This window comes from Nilaparvata lugens, chromosome X, assembly GCF_014356525.2.
Source record: "Nilaparvata lugens isolate BPH chromosome X, ASM1435652v1, whole genome shotgun sequence".
NCBI classification, from domain to species: Eukaryota; Metazoa; Arthropoda; class Insecta; order Hemiptera; family Delphacidae; genus Nilaparvata; species Nilaparvata lugens.
This window is the reverse complement of record NC_052518.1, coordinates 28,281,091-28,299,253: the sequence shown is the minus strand read 5'-3', so window position 1 is coordinate 28,299,253 and position 18,163 is coordinate 28,281,091. Positions and strand designations below refer to the sequence as shown.

Here is an 18,163-nt window from a genome sequence, read left to right as displayed (position 1 = left end):
CAGTTTTAAAGATGTTCTCCAGATGATTTGCAAACCTAGCTGATTTTTGTTTATTGTCTCTAGCCCACGTACCATCCACATTTTTAATGGGTGCATTTTGGCTTGAAGTCTTTTTAATGCACTTTGTAGCTTTCCATAGGGAGTAGTCAGTACTTTTTTCATTAGTCAGCTCAGTGAGATACTTGGAAAATTTTTCATTTTTTAGATTTTTTATTTCTCTTCTGAGCTGCTGGGATAAATTGTTCAGCACAGTCTTGTCTCTTGGATCCCTAGTGTTTTGCCATTTTCTTCTTGCTCTTCTCTTCTGTAATAGAAGATTTTTATTTCAGAAGGATAGTTGTTGCCTTGAGTCCTCCTTTTTATTTCTGGTGTACTTGCCCAGGCTGCTTGCTGAATGGAGGTCACAAGTTTCTCAATTTCTGCTTCAAGCTGATCTTTACTTCTAAGCTGTACATTGAGATCTATGCTTTCCTCCAGTATGAGTCTGAATTGTTCCCAGTTTGTGTATCTATTGCAGAGAAAAAGAGATGGTTCTCGTTCTATTACACTCTCGCATAGTGTGAGTATAATTGGTGAGTGATCTGATGTCAAGTCACAGCTGTCTTCAATTTTGATGTAGTTTGTGGAGAAGTCCTTGATGATGAAAAAGTCTATGAGATCTGGGATTTTTCCTATGTCTGTTGGCCAGTATGTTGGGTTTCCAGTTGATATTGCTTCACATTTGAATTGCTGAATTGCACTAAACAGTTCTCGACCCTTTGTAGTGGTTATCCTGGAGCCCCAATGGGTATTTTTAGCATTGAAGTCTCCTCCTACGATGAACCTTCTTCCAAGATGTTTGAAGAATTCTACGTAGTCTCGATGTTTTAGTGCATGTCTTGGAGGGCTATATATTGCTGCTAATGACACTTTGCATCCTTTGAGCTCCAGTGAGCTTGAATTTCATCTGTTTGGTATTCCTTTTCTTCAGTGTGTTTTATTGTTTCTCTCACGATCACTGCACTACCTCACCTTGCTGAATTATTTGGATGTGTAGTATGGTATGTTCTATAGCCTCTGAGTTTGAGATAGGATTGGTTTGTCATGTGTGTTTCTGAAATAAGGCAGATGTCTATTTTGTCGTTATGGAGTACTAATTCTAGTTCTTGCTTCTTCTGGAGAATGCTATTGGCATTCCATGCCATAATTTTCAGTGTGTGGTTCATTGCTTCCTTCTGCTCCCAGCCGGGTTGGTGCTGCTTCTGTTTCTGTAACCTTTTTTCAAATGAGGATAATAGTGCTTCTTGCTTTTCCAGCTTGGTTAGTATCAGCTGTAAAGTTTGTAGCACTCCGTCCTCTTGATTATTTTTGTTCATCTTCTTATAGAGACCTTTTTTTGTAGTATCAGCATATGATAAGGGTTTATCGAATGCTGACAATCTCGTAGTTTCTATTTCGGTGGAAGAAACAGTTATGCGTTGAGTTGAAAGCTCCTTGCGCGAATCCACTTGCTTGATTGGTCCTGAATGGGGCTTCATACTTTTGCTTCGCATCTTCTGCAGTTCGACAGCAACACTGCACCCACGATAGCTTGCTGGATGATTTTCACCACAATGAATACATTTCGGCTTTTCTCCAGCTGCCTTTGTGCAATCCTTCGAGCTGTGTTTACCAGCACATTTGACACAACGAAACTCTTTAAAGCAATATTTTTGGGTGTGTCCATAAGCTTGGCATCTTTTGCATTGAGCAATGAGCTTTGATTTCTTCATTGCCTCTATTTCTACCTTGCATCCCATCATGTTGGTGATTTTGTAAATTTTATTTACATCTTCTCCTGCTTCAAACTCAAGCATGAACATATCTAGGGGCTCTTTAGTTCTACATTTAAGCTTTATGCTTGCGTTCAGAATTTTGAACTCTTTATCTTTGAGGTCCTCCACAATATTCTCTGCTTCACATGAGTGACGTAGCTTCTTAGCCATAACTCTGATTGGCCTTGATTGCTTGTTCTCATAAGAATGCCAAGTAAACTTCTCTTTATTCAACTCCTTTGTGAGCAATCTATAATCCTCCTCATTTACTAAGTTAATTTTGAAACTGTCTACTCCAAGTAGTTTCACACTGAAATTACGACTTGGCAGTAGCTTAACTAACTTTTCATGGAAGTTATTGTATGATTTAATGCCATCCACTATTACTGGTGGTAATGGAGGACTCTTTTTGACTTTGTGTTGCTGTAATGACTCACCCTTATTGGTTGTTTTTCCTTCTGATGGAGGGGGAAGCGAAGTATTCAGCTTCCTCTTCTTAGATCTCCCATTTTTCACTCCCACCCATTCCGTCTCCTTGGCGAATTCCTCCTCATCTGTGCAGTAATCTGTACTAGGCGATGTATTTTTAGCTGAAGCAGATTTTTCACTCTTGAGTTGATTTTTCCTCATTGGAGTTGATTGATGTTGATCAGAATTACTACTCTTAACAACTTTCAAATTGTTGGAAGATGCAGGGACAGAGTTGACGTTACAGCTCTCCAACTGACACAGCTTAATTTGAAGTTCTTCTAGTTTCTTCTCAATCATTTTGTTTTTTCTTTCTGCTGCCCGCATCCTATTATCAGCTTCTTTCCATGCATTATACAGTATTTGCTCTACAGGAGTTTTAAGCTGGTCTGGTTGAATGAATTTTACTGGAGATGAATCTCCTTCATTCATGGTGATTGTTGGTGGTGGTGATGAATTGCAGCTATCTTCAACTTCTTCAAATTCTGGAACTAAGAAAGTCAAAGGCTTAACTAGTTTCCTTTCCTTTCCATTCATTCTGGTTGATATTATAATTATTACGACGGCTCAGCAGTTCTTTTTCGCCAGTTCGTTTTTCGCGAGGTGACCGACCGCGGCAGGCGACGCGAACGCACGGACGCGAGCGCGCACACGCGTACTACTTCCACTCACCGCCGGCTCTATTTTTCTAGCGTAAGCAAATCTATTGTTCTATTGAATATATAGAACGACACTAAACTACACTAAACGACACTACTATAACTATGTATACTATTGCTGAAATACTATTAAACACTCTCTACATGTTACCGCTTCGGTGTCTAACCGCTGACTGAGCGACCCAAGTGAAAAGGATAGCTTAATATCCGTGTTCAGGCCAGTTTCGTTGTAGTTTTTCCTCCTCCTGCTACATAGTGCCGGCAGGCTGCCGCGGTGAATTTTGATTTTGTTATCTGTTATCCTTTTTATAATTATAGTAGCTTCGTTTTCACTCTCCTCACGTCTCCTTTTTTAAGCCTTCCCACCACTCGATGAGAGTGCTGCTCTCCAGGTTTTAGCTCAGTTGCAAAACAGACCTAATTGTCGAAAGGTCATTGTTTTTCGTTGGATGGTTTGATCCATAATTAGCAACTCCTGTTCGTTAAATTTCTTCAAGTTTTGAATAATAAATCGAGGGAAATTCGTCTCAACACATAGTACATATATATTCGTTCGTATATGATTTGACTTCGCTATAACTTGTGCTAGTTGAAATATATTGAAAGTGAAGCCAACGCCCTACATCTTATAAATAATTTAATCGAAAGACAACAGTGTGAGGACTACGGGACCAGCAGAGGATCACATACTATCGCAGTATAATACCGATTTGTTTTTACCTATATGTTTCATTCATATTCCTTATTCCAATTTACCACCTAAAACCCTTTTTGTGACAAATCGGTTTGATATAACATCATAGTTTGGATTGGGTTAAGTCATCTTCCTATTTATTTTCCTGAGTTCAAGTACTTGATGGCTAAATTTAATATATTGGGTGTTTCAGAAGTAGTGTCGAACATTTCATGGTATTGTTCCTGGATGATAGGAGACTACAAATGTCGTATTTCAAGTGTCCAAAACTCAGCGGTTATCCTTATAGCTGCCATTTTGTTTCTTTCACTTTGGAATTTTTATCTAAAGAACGTAATGTTGTATTGATCTGAAATTTGGCATGAATATTTATGCTATAAAGACTCAACTTGAAAAAAAAATAAAAAAATGTCGATTGATTTTTTAAAATGGCGGCTATTTTAAATTTTTGAAAGCAAATTTCACGAAAACCGTTCACTTAACAGAAAATTCACAAGAGACAAAAAAGTAAGCAAATTATATCAAGATTTCAAGGATACCTTATACATTGAGCTGCTCACAGAATAACAGAGAAATTAATTCATGTACTGCATGCATGACCATGAACAAACAAGATCATCTGAAACACATTGTAAAATCAGCTGGATGGCCATATGGAGCCATACCGAGTTTCAAAGCTTCATCTTACAAATTGGAATTAAAAAATTAATATTGATGTTTAAATGGTGAAAAGTGGTTATGCATGCAGTACAAAAAGAATTAATTTCTCTGGTATTCTCTGACCAGTCTTGATGAATAAGGTATGCTTGAAATCTTGAAAAAATTTGCTATTTTGTGTCTGTTGTGAATTTTCTGTAAAGTGAACGGTTTTCGTGAAATTCTCCATCAAAAATTTGAAATACGACATTTGTAGTCTCCTATCATCCAGGAACAATACCCTGAAATGTTCGACACTACTTCTGAAACACTCTGTATATGTGCTTGAGAACAGAATCAATTTGAATTATACAAATCAAGACTAGTTCTAACTATTTTATAAGTATTTTGGTATTCCTAGTACTTTAGGGAAACAAAGGATTGAGAATTAATTGAAAATAATGATTCATTTTATACTGTCAGCATTCCTTGTCAACATAAATGCATCCCATTCAACCCATGCTGACAGTTTCAAAGTGAATGTGACTATAGTGAACTTACATAACTAGTGTACTCCTTGACGTCATGGTCTACAGCATGTCCTCCAGCTATTCTGCCTCGCCAAAAACAGTCCTGGCACATTTGAAAGCTATGACACTTTTGACAACGATATCTGAATCCTTGAAAATTCTCTCTGAGACACGCATCGCAAACAGTTGCGTGAGTCACTGAAAATCATCAAATTATTTGAAAATTAAATGGGAAGTTTATCATAAATTGATTTGACAGTTCAGCAATGAAAGATCGAACACTTATAACAATGCTTCCTAACCATAGAAACCTTTTTCGTTACAAAATAAAACGTTGATTACAGTATGATTTGTATGTTACCAATAATTGAGACATACTATCAGTTATTACTTACTAATTTCTGCTTGTGAGGCTACAGGGGACCATTCCAAATGAACTTATAAACTGTTTTTCTTGACTACATATATAAAATTTCTACTTGACAAATTAGAATAATCCCAAATATCAGTCCTACAATAATAATAATAATTGCTTTATACTCCAATATATTTTGTTTGAGTGTCTGAGTGAGCACCTATTGCAGGCTCAAACGATTTCATCTTTTCAAAGTGTGCTGGACAACAGGTGAATTGAAAGTGCTGTCACTGTAATTCTCCACAAACTTATGCCACAAACATTGATATCCACAGAATTGCATGCATCACAATTTTGCATCTGGGCAAAAAAGTATTATGAATATCTCCATGAAACAAGTGTAGTGTTCATTTGATAAATTTTCAAAAGGAAGTTATGTAACTATCAAAATTTCTTCAAAGATTCCGCTTCTCACAATAACTGTCTACACTATCAATTTTTGATTTTCAAGGTTATAAATGATCGTGAACAAGAAGATTAATGTACAGGCAGCCACTCTCTACAAGATAGTTATTCTTTTCAATAAATTGAATTCCCTTTTTGAAGCAAGACTATATAGTGAGGTCCACGTTATAATTGCATTATAAGATTGATAATGATGTTATTACTATTTTTTTGATAAAGCAGATATCGCTATCCCTTTCTATCTTTGCAATGTTGTCAGTTTGCCAGAAATATATTATTTTTACTTATGTCAGTGACTTTACAGACGTAAACAAGCAATCTCCAGGTCATCCACCATGTTTTATTTTGATAAAAAAATTCTAGAGTAGACATAAAGTCGCATTTCATTTTCAAAATGTCTTTTTGAATTTATTTAGATTTTACCGTATGGAAAACAAGAATATTATTATTTTCTGAAATGACATTTTATAAGTTGATAACTCTGTTCTCACATACAGGCTTCAGTTACCGGTAAGTATAACATATTTAAAGGTTATTTTAGAATTATTTCCATTGAAATTATTATAATTAGAAATTGAAATTATTTTATTATAAATAGGAATTCTATTTTGCTATTACATTTAAGAGAAATTGAAGTAGAATACCTACCGTAAAACTTAATTTCTGTTGATTTGAAGTTCAGATTGTTGTGTCATAAACCATGGGTTTTGACAGCTCCTCAAGCACATCAAATTTTTAATTTATTTCCCTTTTTAATTTTCAATAGTAAAATCAGGATCACTAGAAAGCCAAATTGCGCTGACTGAATGAAAAATCGCAGAGCTTCAGAGTGGTGGGACTTTCCAGTCTCCCCACCAGCCGGCATTTTCATATTAGATTTTCCCACTTTTTCGAGACAGTCTTTTTTCTGCCGCTCCTCCGAACACTCAAAGACTCTGACTGGCCAGGACCTGGACCTTCCTCTAGACCTCACCTTCCAGCCAAGCTGACGAGATGGTCATCATAAAGGGGATTGGTATCGTACTCAATTAAAATTATTCATAATTTTATTAGTTATAATGTCATGTTGTTTTTCTTTTTATAGGAATTTAAAAATAAATAAAATGTAGATATTTCAAACCAAGAGGAGAATCCTCAAAATATTAAATACTGTACCTAAATAGTTTTCAAAAATTAATCAAATTGAAATAAATAGAAACTCATTCTTAAATAAGATAATTGAGACTTGTTCGATAATAATCTGTTTTCCTTTTCTTCATAGCCTAAATTATATAACTTCAAACTTATACATTTCAAATTATTTCTTTTTAAAATATTGTAAACCAATAAATTTTGTATTTCTTAGAATGATTTCTTCTTTTTATTTCTTTAAAATATCTGCTCTACCATCTTCAGCTATGTATCTCCTTTGTAACTCTCCTTCCCATCTGGGAAGTGGTGGAGCCCCCAATGTTTACAAAAAATTATAACTTGGTTACAAATGGTGATACATATTAATTGTTCTCTTTTAACGTAATGCAATTGTAATGGAATTGATTTGGAATTGATTATTAGCTTACCAAAGAAAATTGAAACTAATATTAGATCAAAAATTTAATGGGATAGTTTGAGTTACAGCTATCCAATATAGATGGCTGTGTTTTAGTACAGTCTAAAGAAAAATGGAGTCAAATTATAGAGAATCGGCAACCCTGTTCTATTTTGCTTCACTGTCATTATAACGTTGACCTCACTATAGAACAACAATGTTTAATTTGAATTGTAAATTGTAGATACAGAATAATTGTACAACAAATAGTTACCGTTTTCAACACTTGCGAGCCTATGGAGTAGTGGAAGCCAGACTAGACAATGAGGTCCCGGATCGGACATCATAACATCCATGAAATCATTAACAGTAACACGCCCATTCTGTAAATCAAATAATCACATAAACATAATATCAATAAATACCACTGATTCCAAACGAATAACACAAAGCTGCGACTATAAAATCACTGGAGAAAATATAAATTTACTTCAAAATAGCAAAACGTTATATTATATAAAAATAAAAGATTGAAACAAAAATACCTATTTCAAGATTCAAATCGAATACTTCATTTGATATAAACACATTTTGAAAACTCAATAGGACAGTTTCGAACTAACAAATTTTCATTGACCTTAACAGTAATATCCTGAATCTAACTTGCCGATTTAAATCCTGATTGATGTTGAAAAACATTATCAAGTTTATTACGAAACATACCTTCATAATAGCTGTGCTTTGAATTATTATACAGCCAACAAAGGTCAGTATTTTTGCAATCAAGTCTAACAAAAAAAATGTTATGAATGTGAACAGTGAATTTTTTTACAATGATAAATCTATTATTCACAAAAAATACATCTGTAGTTGCAATTAAAATATTGTGAATATTTTCCACAAAAACACAGTCTGGGTGTGGGGAATGAGTTCTGTTGGTTTACATAATATTACAGATTAAAGGAAAAAACAGATAGTAGATGCATGGTAATAGTAAGACAGCAATTCTAGTGAGACAGCGTTTGCAGGTACAAATTATGCCAGTGAACTCTTAACACTGTGAACTCTGTTTGCAAGCACCCTTAAATGGGCAATGTAGAGTTTATAATACAGGACAGCAATTACATTATTCTAAAAAATTGATATTGAATAAAAAGACTAGATATTGCCAAACTACAGATTTATTAAAAATCGAGATACAGGTTTCAACTGTTACACCATTATCAAACTCTGATAAACTATAAACTCAATCTCTTACAGTTTACCAGATTGATAATGGAGTAAAAATCGAAAGCCCAGACCTGTATCTCGATTTTTAATAAATCTCTGATTTGACAATATCTGGTATTTTTATTCAATATGGATAACTACCGCAACTATCACCTCCACAACTACTCAGAAAATGAATAAATTGAGTTATTCTACATAAAGTTATTAGCTGACGCAATATGCTAGCAAAGAAATGATATATTATAATGTGGAAGAAGTGCTTCATAAAGTTAAGAATTATAATGTATGTAATGTAATGTACTCACCCCCGAGAAAATATCAGTAGCAAGTTGATCACTGTAACTGAATGATGGCGATTCATAAACAGCTGCTGGTAAACATAAGACTTCTCTCAAATATTCAGAGAACTTCCATGCTATCATATGTCCATTCCCATCGCACAGTTGTGAGAACATATCTGAAAGTAATGGACCCAACTATTCACTAACCAATCTACTCAATTCTGCTAGAGAACACAATAGGTAATGTAAGAAGGCAGGCGGTCTGTTACACGAAAATCAAAACAAATTCAACCACTAAAATGACGTCAGTTTTTCAACAATTACTTAAGATGACATCATTCAACGGTGGTCACAATAATATTCAACTAGTACTAAGTGTTGTTAAAACCACATTATTAAGACGAAGAAGACTAGGATCGGTTGTTGATAATTAATTTGATTAATGATCATTGGTTGATTAGTTTGAGAGAACTTACTTGATACTTGAAGTTTACCCAATCAATGATTTGTAAAGAGTACGTCATTTCTTTTCAAGCTCATGATACAACTGTTTACGTTTTCACCACATGTTAAATTTTGGATAATTAACCAGGATACCTTGCAATTATTTTTTGCATTATCAATATTCATTTTATAGGAGTGTCCTTTTGTGTCATTTAGTAGCACAGAGTATTTTTGTTTGACATTTCTATACTTTTCTATAGTCTAGTGTTCCCATATTTCTAGCATGCCAGTAAGTATGTTCCTTTAGTGCTTCCTGAGAATCAAGAATTTCATGTTTGACCCGTTTAACATGTGAATTTTCATTATCTTTCCTGTATATTGCTTTTGGAAAGCAGTTGTCAAAATTGATAAAAATTTAACTATCCTCAACATGAATACCAGCATTTAATTTTTCAATTGACAACAAGAACTTGAACAAATCCTGGTGTGGCTTTGAAAATTTCCTCTGTTCAGTCTTATTTGTCACTATGTACACTGCTTAATTAAGATTAAGAACAATAATGTAATGATCTGAAATGAGTGGTGACAAATATTTAGAATGTAAAACTGTTTCCGAATATCTGTTATGAAGTAATCGAATTGGCTACGACGATCGGTTCTTGTATCAACTCTTTTATGATGCTTAAATGCAATAATACGATTTTTAACATCAACTAATCATTCAAGTTTTCCCTGTCCAGATCATCCACCAAATTGTCAATGTTCAGGTCACCGCAAATCAAAATCTGCAAATCACAATTCAGGTATTCTTTATTGTGTCAACAGCAACTTCCAGTAATTCCATGAAGTGATCGAAGTATGCACGATGAAGCAGCCTATAGACACACATTACTATGTTTTACACACCTCATATATATACACATTACTATGAACTTGAACCCAATGCGCTACACTAAAACTCCGCAACATTCATATTGGAATCTTATTCTGTCTGGTTATAGAGCTCAACTTATTTATGCTGAAAACAGAGCTTAATATTGCGACACCACCGCCGATTTTTTCCCTTCTGTGAAATTTAGCTGACATACTGTAATGTTCAATCTTTGGCCCAGAGCCAGGCTGTGGCATAAGTAAAACAACTGCTTTCCACACAATAGGTAGATGGTCCAGGGACTTACATCACCAGAAATGGCAAGGTCACTCTCGTCAAGCACTTGGCAAAAGGCTGCTGGCAGACGCGAGCCCTCGCTTCACCAGCTGGCTGGTGAGTCTGGGTAGAGGCCAGGTCAAGCAGTTGATTGCCCTGATAACTGGACATGGCCACTTCAGGAAACATCTCCACACAATTGGACTCAGAAATGAAAGCCAGATGTGTAGGCTTTGTAATCAGTCTGTAGAGACTGCCAAGCATATCATACTGGATTGCGAAAGACTTGGAGCTAGAAGAAGGGCTCTGTTTGGCTGCAAGCAACCAGGCGAGGAATAGGATGTTAGTAAAGAGAAGAAACTTATGGACTTTGTAAAGTATACATAAGTTGGTTTGCCTAACATACTTTAGGACACACAATAAGCTTCAGTTGGCGTCTGAGGTTCTTTGAACCTTTGGATCTTTGAATCCGTCCCTTCAAAAACATAAACATAATGTTCAATCTTAATTTTTTTTCATCACTTAGCCAGGTTTCCGCAATGCAGACAATATCATAACTCCCATAATGTAGTATGGATTCCAATATTTCTATCTTATTTTTTATGGATCGTGCATTTATAAACATAATTTTCATATTTGATAATCATTTTCTATTATAAATTTAATTTATTTTTGCTTCTTTCAAGATTTTAAAACTCAGTATTGCACTAATTTGTAGTTTTTCTTATAAGTGCTGTAGGACTGCTGTTCTAGCATTGACTAAACTGCCATTCTTTTGCCTGAAGGTGCAAATATCTAATGAATCATCGAATCTAATGAATTTATAGGTTATGTGGTCCAGCCGTCACGGCTGTAACTATGCGACGCGAGCTTCCTGCTTATAGCCGCGCTCGTCTCAACAAGCTTGCTTATAGCTGCGCGTCTCAAACGGCACGTGTCGACACGCATTCAAGGAGTTGCACCTTGAGACTTCTTCTTTAGTTGTAGAACATTTATAATTTAGCCAAAACGTGTGTTCCTTCATTGTTCAAATTTCATCTACCCCAGTTCAAGTGGCTTCGTTTCATTATCAATGAAATTTATTTTCAGCTGATCACACATGAATATAGTGCCTTATTTGTTTCATCAATGAACACGTTAAACCGTCGGTCCCGGCTGTCTAAAAAGCAGTCGTTGGGTCACGTCAGAGGCCCTGAAGTTGCGACCTGAAAATTCTGACACCAGACCTGAGCCTGCCAGCCAAGTCACTAGATATTATTATTTTTTTCGTCAATAAATCTGATCCCACAGTCCTCCCGATAGAGAATGGAGCCGACATACCAGTCTGCCTTTGGAAATCTCTTTGTATATGCTAGTGTCAACCAGAGTGGCCTCATAACACGATTTGGTGTCCTTGCTAATGATCCATTATTTGATCCCACATTCATGATTACTTTTTTAGCAGATTTTTTGCTTGGAGAGAACGGCTAACATCTTGAATTCTGCCTTATGGTATGATTTTCGTTTCAAAATTATTATCGTTCATCATTCCACCCATAACCTTACCAGTATCTCTCAACAACCAGTCACCAATTATCAAGTGATCAAGATCCATATAAATTTGTTTCTGGTCCGATTTTCTTGGTTTCTTACTGCTCGGTGATATGCCCTTTAAACCAACTGATGAGCTAAGATTTTTGCTGTTCTTCTACTAATCAATCTAAGGAGCCTCACTATTTACAATTTTATTAAGTTAGCCAATTTCAAAATGACCTAGTTGTCTGTCCGTTTCTCCATGTTACTGTTTTCCCCAAATCAATGTTAAGAGCCTTACAGCGCCCGCTCTGGCCAGATTTTCCAGTCTCATCCATCACTCCTCCCGCATCTCTCTCACCAGACTCCTTGCATCCTTCTCAGCTTTTTTACGAATTGGGCAGCTAGAGAACGCATACAATACAATAATTACCGTACACTTAGCATCATGCAATTTTTTGCGATTGTAAACAGTAATTGAAGCTTAGATTAGTCAAATTCAGACAAAATAAATATCTTCAACAATCAAACAGAATCATAATGTGTAATAATTAGTCAAAATAGAAATACTGCCCATTCACTAGATATTAATTCAAGTACTAGCATAAGGTATGTAATTGTGAAGAATGTTTGATGCTACATTCACACAATAAAACAATAGAAATTTCATTTGTACATAAATAAATATTACCATAGAGAAGCAATAGCATAAGTAGACATCCCATGGTAAAGGGTATAGGGCGTTTATGTCGCAACGTTTACTGTTATCAAGCTGATTATTGTCGATTTTTACTGTTTTGTTGGGGTGAGAGTGTATGAACAGCACAATATGAGAGACTACCAACGTCACACAGCTTCACGGGAAAGAACTACATGGACTATAGGCTTGAGTTAACATTGAAAATTGCGATATAGACGCCCTTAACCATGAGATATTTACTTATGATATTGCATCTCTATGCTATTACTATTGAAAATAATGTCAACCAATGACAATGAATAAACTCTCAATAATCTCAGGTGGAACACTAATAAGCCGTTTGTAAATCAGTTTTTTTTAATTAAAAAATATATAATTTAAAATTTAATTATTGAATAGTTCTTTAAATCAGATCAGGCACATTGTTAAATAATTTGGGGCTAAGGAAAACAGATAATTATTGAAGAAAGGTTGCTTATGATTTAGGAAGCCTTAAAATGTTATTAGCTGCATTTCTGCTATCTATGAATGATTCCCTTATTAATTTGGTTGTGACAAATGGAGACTAACCAAGTTTCTCGTTCTTTCAATGAATAATACGGTTGCGGTAGGTCTAATTATAGATATCTATGATATTATTTGTTGACTAAGTTGAAGTAAAAAAATTATTATTCATGCCTGATTTTCATTTTATTTTATACTTTTGATTATAAAATTATGTATTTTCTTTTATTATGTTTTGAATAAGTATTTATTGTATGGCAAAAAATAGATTTTATGAATTCATTACGCATAAATCATTAACCCCCAGTTGCACGTACGTCGGTTAACGTTAATCACGATAAAATGCTATACTTTAATCGAGATTAGCATTTTGGTTGTACAAAACAGAAATTTCAAGCGATAACGCCGATTAAACTAACCGGCGTAAAAAATTTTTAATTCTGATTAGTTGGCACCATTTTAACGGAGAAACGGCTGAAATGAAGAAAATTTGGTTGCACTAAGGTAAAAATCGAAAAATAACGCCGGTTGAACTAATCGACGTAAAATACTTTCAACAGTCCATTCACGGGGGATTAAATCCAACTAACGCCGATTAGGTACCTACTGATAGCTGTCTTACAATTAGTTTTTGGCAAAAAACTACAAAATTCAAAGTATGAGCTAAATATATGAATGAATTTCATCCGTTAATAAGATAGAGAAGTGTATCTAGCTGATATTAGCATTCAAAATTAGATTCTGATTTTTGAGGTTAGTTTTCGATCTGGTTCGTCTGCAGGTAGCACTTGACACTAGCGACACAGTTAAATGTCAATATTCAACAGACGTACGTGCAACTGGCCCTAAGTTTTGTTATTCAATCGATTGAAGAAAATATAATGCCGCTCGTTGACGATCAACATTGAAACTTGAATGATTATTTTAATGATCATGTAGAGAATTGGCAAATTTGACCAACAATTTTGAGCACAACCTAATCAATTCAGTAACACACAGTATCAAGAATCTTCACTGTCAATAGCTCTGATAATGAATGAAATAGCTAAGTGAGGTCCACGTTATAATGACAGTATTTCATAAACTTTGATGTTGCTATCCTTGTCTATCATTCGACAAAGCAGGTAGTACTATCCTTTTCTGACTCCGCAACGATGCCAAATCTGTTTTTGACAGTGTAGAAATATAATTAAGACAGAGAATCGGCAACGCTGTTCTTCTATCTTTATCCACTGCCATTATAACGTGGACCTTACTATAGTCAATTTTCGACTAGATTTGCAATGAATATCTGCTGGGCAGAGAAATAATAAACATTGCCATAAAAGCGATGGTATTCTTTTTCAACCCAGCAGAGCAGAAATTCTTTGGAATGCAGGACTTGCTGAACTTTTCCTTTGCTAATAAGGATGATGATTTTGGTTGACTTACATCTGAGCTTGTCCATCAGTTTTCCGGCACACATAGTGGCCAATGCCACCTTTATAGAGAATACCCTTATCCTTCCCATCGTTTCTAATGTGTAAATGGAAAGCAACCAGTTGAGAAGGAGACTAGAGTGACTCTCGACATGCACTTGCTGGGCGAGTGGCAGTCGCTTGTTGAGGTTCTGGTACAGACTAGAAACAAGAGTTTCCAACCTAGAAACATTAACCTCAGTTTGAGGCTCCAGTGTATTCAGCCCATTCTCGCGAAATGCTTCGATCACATTCCAAATGTCTATAGAGTTCACTGAAAACAAAGAAATCAACCCAACAGTCAGATTAAAACACATTCCATTCACAATCCATTTCAAAAGGATGTAACTTAAATCAAACTTAATGAATTTAATCTTCGCAAGTATAATTCTCATTATATTATCTTAGTAATTTATTATGATTAGGCCTACGGCATTTGAAAAGTTGGCAATCATCCCACAATACCGATAAAGAAAGAAATCTCAAAATTTCCTACTTTAAAGAAAACATTGAAAGAGGGTTACATATTATGAATCATGTAAAAGGATGACTACTGAGATATTAAAACTAACAATAAACAATATTTGTTATAATAAAAAAATAAATAAATTATTTCATTATTGTTTAGCTGTTGTACCTAGGTTACTTTAACCTAGCCTATAAAAAACTTGGGATTTGAAGATTCAAAATGATTCCAGTGCATCACTAATTATCGTCGTTGAGTAATTCAAGTACCTGTATTTTATTTTGATTTCATTCTATTCTATTTATATTTCTTAAATCTCAAATGCGCCCAATGAACTTAGACAACAGTTTCTAGTGGTAAATGGTATAGCCTACGGATTAAATGCGGCCAATGAACTTAAACAACTGTTTCTAGTGGTAAATGGTTTAGCCTACGGATCAAATATATACCGGCAGGCTAATTAATGTCGGCTTATTCACTTCATATAAATGGAAGAACAAAAAACTCAACTACTTGCCACTGGATAATACCAAGTACAAGGGTGTTTTTCTATAAATGTAATGTAAGTAGAGCTTAGGTTTAACACATCAATTTCGGTTAGCCTATATGCAAGGATAATACAACGGTAAACACAGCTCACAACCAAAATAATATTATACTTACGATTTGTCTTTTTCTGAACGAATCTCAGTTTACAAGCAGTTCTATAAGAAGCAAATCGAATCATGTCAAAGTTCTGGCACCGCATCTCTTGCATCAATTGCATTCTTTGCTCGGCAAATCTCGAGCCTTGATTCGGTATTTCCTCACTCATTGTGAATGTGCTATCAAACTTGTTAATCTTCAAAACTAGTTTCAATCTGGAAGTTTAGAAATTAAAATCAATTAGAATCTCAACCATATTATAGATAACAATATATCATGAAACAATAACCTGGGCGTGTTTGTAACTGCAGTCTAGGGCAAATCAATACAATCATATCACAATACCTACATACAATATAAAAAATTGATACAATATAATTTATGGGAATAGATGCATTGATTCGGTTACATGAACATTCTTTTCATCCTAACTCACCTTTAATTGTCGAGAAAATTGCCATCGAATACATTTGGAACTAGTTCAAAAAGTCAAACACATTTCAATTCCAATACGGTACTAAGACTAACCGTGAGTCCGTGATCGTGATCGTGATATAAATATATACGTACGGGAGACAGCCACTCGGACGACTTTGTAAACAAACCATTCACCACTCTGTCGACGTTGTAAACAAGCTATATATAGCTAATCCATGACGTAGGCAGCTCTCAGCGCTCCAGGAGGAATAATTTGCTTTCAAAATATGTAGCTCTATGAATCCCTTGTTCCAAGCTTCGTTCTCCAAAAAAGGCGCGCAAATACGAATTTAAAGATTTTAAGATTACGAATTTTAAAAGTTTGTTTCAGATGCGTAATAATTTTATTTTTCGGAAAAGATGTGAAATGATATGAATCTATGGATATAGTTTATACTTGTCCTCTGAATTATAATTTCTCTGAACGTTGGACAACACATCCATAGGAGTTTATTCATGACATAAATTTCCACACTTCTATAGAAAATCAAGTGACACGAGTTTTGTGAGAAAATAGAAAAATAGTTTGGATTGATGGATTTTGGAAATGTAATTTGGACATAACGAGTTTAGGAACGGTTTACTATTGGGAAATCAGATCAGGTACCAATATCATGAGCTGGAAAATATAAATTCAGCATAACTTAATACATTTTTTATTTTATTTTCAGGAATAAGTCAATGATATATAAAATTAAAATCAGAATAATAGATATTTATTTTTTTCTCCAAAAATAAGTAAAAATGTAGTATGAAAAAAACAATCAGATAGATTTTGTATATTCTCTTGAGTAATATTCAAATACCAAGGCATAAAATTACAATCATCAACATTTGTAAGAAACAAATTTATGAAGAGTCTCATAATAGAAACGACAGAACAAAAATTATATGCAATAATATAAAAAATCAAAGAAGGAAATACGGTAGTTTGTTTACAGATGTTCATATTTTTTTATTAAATCAATAAGTCAATGCAGTATGTAAAATTACAATCATCAAAATTTGTGAGAAACATGTAGTGAGATTCTCATAATATAAACGACAAAACAAAAATTGTATACAATAATGATATAAAGAATTAAAAAAAAAAGAAATAGTTTGCTTTCAGAAGTTCAGCATGTCATCATTTTACTTCTAATGAATTCATGCAAAGTAGTGTGAAATTACAATCATCAAAATTTGAAATAAACATTCAGAAGAAGTTTCATTATAAAAATGAATAAAAACAATAAAACAGAAATACAGTAATAATAATATTTAGAAAATTCAAAAAATGAATAGTTTATTTTCAGGTGTGTGGTGTGTATCATGTCACAGTCCCAAAATATTTCCCTAATATCTTTTCAAAATATTTTTCAAATGCTTATCAACTTGGATAAACAACATTATTATAATCCAATTGCAATGTCAGATAAAGAATTCATTTTTTTCATTATTCAACCTGCAAACTTAGGTCAAGTGATCATAATGCACAATGGAACTGAAGCCACAAGTGAAATAGAAAATGTAGTTGGACATATACAGTACGAGCTTTGATTCAGTAAATGTACATGGATATTTTCTTCATGGTATTTTTGAATAGAGAATTTTTCTCAAAAGAATATTAATTTTTGAAAAACTTATTCGTTAAAAAAACTCCATTTCAGTATTTTTATTTATATTTAATATTATTGATTACCTACTTATTCCATTATCTCACAAAATTAATAATCAGAAAAGTTTTAGGCCTACCGTACTGTTTTTGCACATTTTTAAAAAAATGATACCCCACTTCATCATAATATAATGTGACGGGGTAATAAATAATATTTAATGATATATAAATAGTATTTAAATCAATAAAAATTATTATTGATATATAGACTAGTAGTATCAATAAAAAACTTTTATGGAGAAACAACCAAAATAAATTCCTGTTGCCATATCTATAATAGAAAACAATCAAAGCAAAAGATTCACGTTTTCAATTATTTTACTGACCTGGGCAATAGTAATTTTAGTGAAACCCTTCATACTCCAATATCGCTATATATACATCATCTACTTCTGATCAAAGAAATAATGAGACTATAAAATATTATTCATTGACCGAGCGAAGCGAGGTCCAAGATTCAAGTTGACGGTTTTGCTTTTCTCTTGATGGGTGTTCCGCATTTACAGCGAAACACT

General features: G+C 34.1%; 1 protein-coding gene across 2 annotated transcripts in view; it reads right to left on the bottom strand.

The window, feature by feature from the left end:
* The window catches only part of LOC111057861 (dystrobrevin beta), a 78,280-nt gene extending 62,169 nt beyond the window's left edge, over window positions 1–16,111 (bottom strand). For both annotated transcript variants that reach the window (XM_022345328.2, XM_022345329.2), the window contains exons 1-6: window positions 15,951–16,111; window positions 15,533–15,729; window positions 14,378–14,677; window positions 8,664–8,815; window positions 7,403–7,511; window positions 4,812–4,978 (exon numbers count right to left, since the gene is read on the bottom strand). In XM_022345328.2, coding sequence (XP_022201020.1) covers window positions 4,812–4,978; window positions 7,403–7,511; window positions 8,664–8,815; window positions 14,378–14,677; window positions 15,533–15,683 — 879 coding nt within the window. In that variant the 5' untranslated portion in view covers window positions 15,684–15,729; window positions 15,951–16,111. The remainder of the gene's footprint in view (window positions 1–4,811; window positions 4,979–7,402; window positions 7,512–8,663; window positions 8,816–14,377; window positions 14,678–15,532; window positions 15,730–15,950) is intronic.
* Between the last annotated feature and the right edge of the window lie 2,052 nt (window positions 16,112–18,163).